At 42.8% G+C, this 4,973-nt stretch overlaps 1 protein-coding gene across 1 annotated transcript in view; it reads left to right on the top strand.

Annotated features, from left to right (window-relative positions):
- LOC118331881 (glutamate receptor 4-like) overlaps nucleotides 1–4,973 on the top strand; it is a gene marked incomplete at its 5' end in the record, with an annotated part of 117,260 nt that overhangs the window by 105,279 nt on the left and 7,008 nt on the right. Inside the window, 4 exon segments of the mRNA XM_035666971.1 lie at nucleotides 3,361–3,610; nucleotides 4,091–4,146; nucleotides 4,321–4,370; nucleotides 4,373–4,389. Coding sequence (XP_035522864.1) covers nucleotides 3,361–3,610; nucleotides 4,091–4,146; nucleotides 4,321–4,370; nucleotides 4,373–4,389 — 373 coding nt within the window.

Raw genomic sequence — 4,973 nt, 5'->3', positions numbered from 1 at the left:
GAGGGAAGGGAGGAGTAGCAGTAAGAGAGGGGACAAGGGTGGAAAAGTGCATTAATTGCTCTAAACATCCCCGGACCCGAACACACACTGAACACAGATCTCTCCCCGTTCGATGTGTTTTAAGATAATGTGTAATAATGTCACATGACGTTGTTATATGAGCGTACACTAACGTGAACCTGATGTCAGTTAACGTTAGCGTTAACGTTTAAAATAGAGATCACAACAACAAAGTTTTAGAGTTAGCATTCGCTTATTCTAGCGACACTCGTCATTTCAGCCGGCAATGTCCACAGTCGTCGGCTAGAAATGAAAAGCTTGCTTTTGTTAACGCCTTCTTTTTTTAAAATCACTAAATATTTCGAGTAAATCTGCCACCGTTAGGATAAACTGAATATTTGTAGGTTGAAAACTTGGGTCACAAGATAAATAAGGTTGTAAAAAGATGATCAGGATAAGAAAGAAGAATAAAAAAGATGTTTATTCTGTAAACAATTAAAAAGAAATCTCTAATCTTTGCATATCAACATCTACCATGATAGATTCTTATAGTTTTAGATTAAAGATTGTACAGTTTTACCTCTTCAGGCCTCTAAAAACACGTAATATTAGTACAACAGAGCAGAAAACATCACTCTTTGGTCTGAATGTTGAATTTATCTAATGATTCTGATTCAAATATGCATGAAAATATGTAAATATCACACATTTTTCTCCTCTAACGGGATAAAACAAGGAAACACAATAAGTAATTGAGTAATTAAATGTTTTTTTCTATTTGATTGAATGACTTTAAAACATTAAATAAAATGTTTGCAATCGGCGCTGCGCTTTGAGATAAAAAAAACCTCTAAATAATTTGTTTTCACACATGTATACAAGCGAATGTATGTCAGCCAATTCAAAGCTCACAGGATTTTCTGAGCATTAAAGCTGCTCTGGAAAATCGTAATTGACTTGCATTAAAACGTGACGATGGAGAGAGAGATTTGTCTCAGCATGTGTTTTGATCCCTTTTTAATTTATTTGCATCATTATGGAAAATAAGAACAGAAATAGAACAAAAAAAAGCAGCAAATATTTTCATTTTTAGCTGATTTCTTTTGGTTAGCGGAGCCACGTGAGATAGCAGCCCCGACCGACAACGCCCTGCCTGCTCTCTGTGTTTTTGCTGGTGTGTTTCCTCGCTGGCATCCGGACGAGTGACTGACAGAAGATGATAATCCCCCCCCAGGTGGTGGTAGGGGGACTACCGTGATCTGTCAGGGACACCTTCCTGTGGCTGAAAACTGGCACCAGCCTCGGATTCAGGAGTTTACAGAAAACAGCTGACAGGGGTTTTTCATTTACTGCCTGTGAGGAGTCGGCTGCCTTGTTGTTACAGATTTATAAGGATTAAAATCAACCTTTTTTGTTTTTTTAATGCACTCTCTAATGATCAATGGTGTTTTAAACAATGGGCCTCATGCAAGAAGCAACAAATGTCCTCTTATTTTGTAAACTGGAATTACAATACTTAATGTTTGAGTTAGATTTAATTTATTGGATTGAGTGACTCCACATTAAGGGATTAAGATACATTATATCTATCTATCTATCTATGCCTCCAACGACTCATCTGGAGTTGACTTCTCTTCCTTTTTTCTCCCAGAAAATATCAGAAATATTAGATACATTTAAGAGAAAGTTGTTGCATGCGGCCCATCGTTCTCCACAGGAAACAATCTCTGTACACACACCTGTGAAGTTTTTTTCCCTTTTTGCCTTTAGTATATTTATCCGTCCCCTTTCAGCGAGACCTCGCCGGCGGGCCCCTTTTTTTTTGATCGATGAGTGTGCGGATTGAAAGTGCGACTCCCCTCAGTAACGACATTGTATTCTCTGGCAGGTCTGTAAATCCCGACTGTGTGCGGGCGGCAGTGACAGAGTCTGGCAGAGTTAGCCAGGGCTGAGCATTCAAATGGCTCCCCCACCAAAAAAAAACCACATTATTTCAGTTCTCGCAGCCGTGAAGGAAAAGCTTCAAGTTAAGCAGGAAAAAAAAGAAACTGCTAATTACATTAAAAATAAAAAAGAAGCAGATTATCCTAAATAAAACATATTCAGATGAGTTTCCACAAGAGCTTTTGAAGCATGCCATCCCAACACAGCGAGCACAAGAGCACACAGAGCTTACCTGGAGTGGAGAGCTGTAAAGAAAAAGAAGGAAATAACCACCCCTGCACCACCACAATGACCACCCCCCCACCTCCACCTCCACATGCATGCAACAAACACAGATGTGTGAGGATTAAAAAAAAAGACAAGCCACTAATTCTGCCCTAAAATAAACACATAAAACGCACCCTCCCACCCCGACACCAAGCAGTGGAAACAGATAAGAGATACAGAAAAAAGGCGGCACACCAGGGAAGGTGGAATACCATAACAACACGTGGGACATATTGTTACACTATTCCACCCACCAAATTGGCTTCTTTTTTGGGGGAAAAAAAATCTGTTTTTGTTTTTTCTTGTCCCTGGAACATTGGCCATTGTTCTTCTTAACTTCTAACTAAGTATACATTCCTTTTAGAGACGTGAACCAAGTTTCCTTACACAACCTTAAAATCAAGCAAGGTCTTCATGACCCTTATGAAGCTTTCGGTGACCCCTTAGTGTGGCGAACCACTTGACATATAAACTCTTTTTTTCGTCCCAAAAAGGAGGAGAAAAAAAGACCATTGGAGAGTGAACTGTGGAACAAGAATTCATTCCACTTAAGTTCCATTACGTCTGTCTTCACAAAAAAATGTCTGTGGACTTGGTGTCAGACAAAAGTGAGAAAAGAAATACAACCATTTTTACGTTAAAAAGAAACTGCGTTGTGTAGCTTACAAAACCCAGCTGTGGCACCAAGTCCAGTGATTATACCAAGAATTTTGGGTGAGTGGGCGGGGAGAAGAAAACACTGAATTTGTGGAAATAATGAAAGCCGATTTAAAGTCTTGTATTATTGTTAAAAAAATTTTTCAAAAATACATCAATACAGGAACAGGAGAATGGCTAAAAAACTTCAAAAAAATTCATTTCATTCCAGATGACTTGTTTTAACACAACATTCAAGAGTTCAGTATTTGGGTAATTAATATAATAATGGAAATATAGAAATATGTCACTCAGTGAGTTTACTAAAAATGAAGAAAAAGGGGTCTTAAAGAAAAAGTTTGGAAAAAGTGATTGAGGTAAGGAATGTGGTGTTTAAGTTCCAGTAATCCAAAAACTGTTTTCGTCCACCTGTATGGCGGATATGCTTTCTCCCTCCCTCCCTTCCCCAACTCTCTCTCCTCGTCAAACATCCGCCCCCTTCTTCACTCACAGCGCTCAAAAAATTGCCGTCTACGAGAAGAGGTTTGGTGCACATTTGAAGTCGGCCGAGCCACGGTCTTGCACCAGACACGGCCGACGGGTGGCGCGTCGCAAGTCAGAAGGGAAGTACGCCTTCCTGGCTGGTAGCCCACCTCCTATTGACGAGGTAACAACGACAGGCGCAAGGCCGCTGCGACCACCCATGAAAGGTCGGACGGCAAACCTTGGACTTCCATAAGGCTACGGCGTTAGCTACACCAAGGTTTTCAACAGTTAAAGGACCTTTTTGAGATCGGGTAAGCAAGAAAGAAGTGTGTTTTGTGTTTGGCAGACGGAGCATCTGCCCGGGTCTGATCATCGAAGCTGACGGCGTCGGCCGCTTTTTACATCTCGGGCACCGAGGGGAGAGCGGGTTATGTCCGAGCAATAAATATTCCGCCTGGTGCCTGCTTCAGATTGGCAGCGTTGAGCCTTAGCAGCTAATTAGCATTCGATGAACGTAGCGCATCCCCTCACATCATTGTGCTTTATCGATCCAGGCCGTCACTGCTAAGCTAATAGTTTTGTGTTGACAGTGCTAGCCCTCTGTTTGCTATAAGGAAGGTCCGGCAAGTATGCCCTGTCCAGAAACAAGCGATGCAGCCGAAGGTGAGGGGTGACCTCCCCCCCCAAGAGCGTATATATGTCTGTTAGCCTCCGCCCTGACTCCCCATACTATCCAATGAGCAAAGAGACATGTAAGCGCTCAAAGCGGGGGGAGCCCCTCTCGTCCTCCGCTTTGTCACTTTGTGAAAAAGGGTACTGAGCTGCTCTTGTTGGGCTTCTTATGAATTGAATAACATAAATAATGTCTATGAGTCGTAATTTATGTTATTTTCCCTACCTTACCCTTCCCCACTCCCTCACCCGTCCGCGCCCTCCCTACGTGATTGAAGAACGCCTGTAACCTTGCCGTATTGAATGAGTGAAGAGAGTCTTGACCAAACTGAAAAAACAATGGTGGACGATAAGGGAGTGTGGACCAAGGACTCGGGAAGTAAGGTCAGTCCCCACCAGCCGCGAGCCTCCCCTCCTCCTCTTGTCTCTCTATATATATATAAATGCACATTTTTTCTTATAGCTACCGCTGGCAGTAGTCTCTGTTATGTACAGGCGAAGCTGCTGACACATTCATGACTATAGCGTTCTATCTAGTACCACTGCCGGAGTACAGAAGTACTGAACGTGCTATACACCGCTATGATAAAACGTCATACCAGCGAGTGGAGCAGAGGTAGAGACTTGAGGCGTAGCCTGCAGGGATGAAAGCGCATACAGGGACGGGCAGCAGACGGACTGGGGTGCGGAGGCAGCTGGGACAGACAGTGGGGCGGCGTTGTTGATAGCGCAGCTAAGGCTATGTGTGTTGTCACCTCAAGATGGGTCCGAGGGCATGTTCATGCAAGCTGTAGTCAGTTGGAGCATGGCAACTTTTTCTTAAACCATAATATAATAGACAGCACCCTTCCCTGCACATCACATCAGTCGTCCGTTCCTTCGTGTAAGTAACCAGTGCAGGGACACACCTTGTCAGAAATGAGCCACATGCATGCAGGTGCACGTGTCTTTTTGTGTGGGGTAATAAG

Source organism: Morone saxatilis, unplaced genomic scaffold (assembly GCF_004916995.1).
Source record: "Morone saxatilis isolate NCDOM2014 unplaced genomic scaffold, NCSU_SB_2.0 Contig20, whole genome shotgun sequence".
Taxonomy (NCBI): Eukaryota; Metazoa; Chordata; class Actinopteri; family Moronidae; genus Morone; species Morone saxatilis.
The sequence above is the reverse complement of the archived record's forward strand: the minus strand, read 5'-3'. Positions and strand labels throughout refer to the sequence as shown.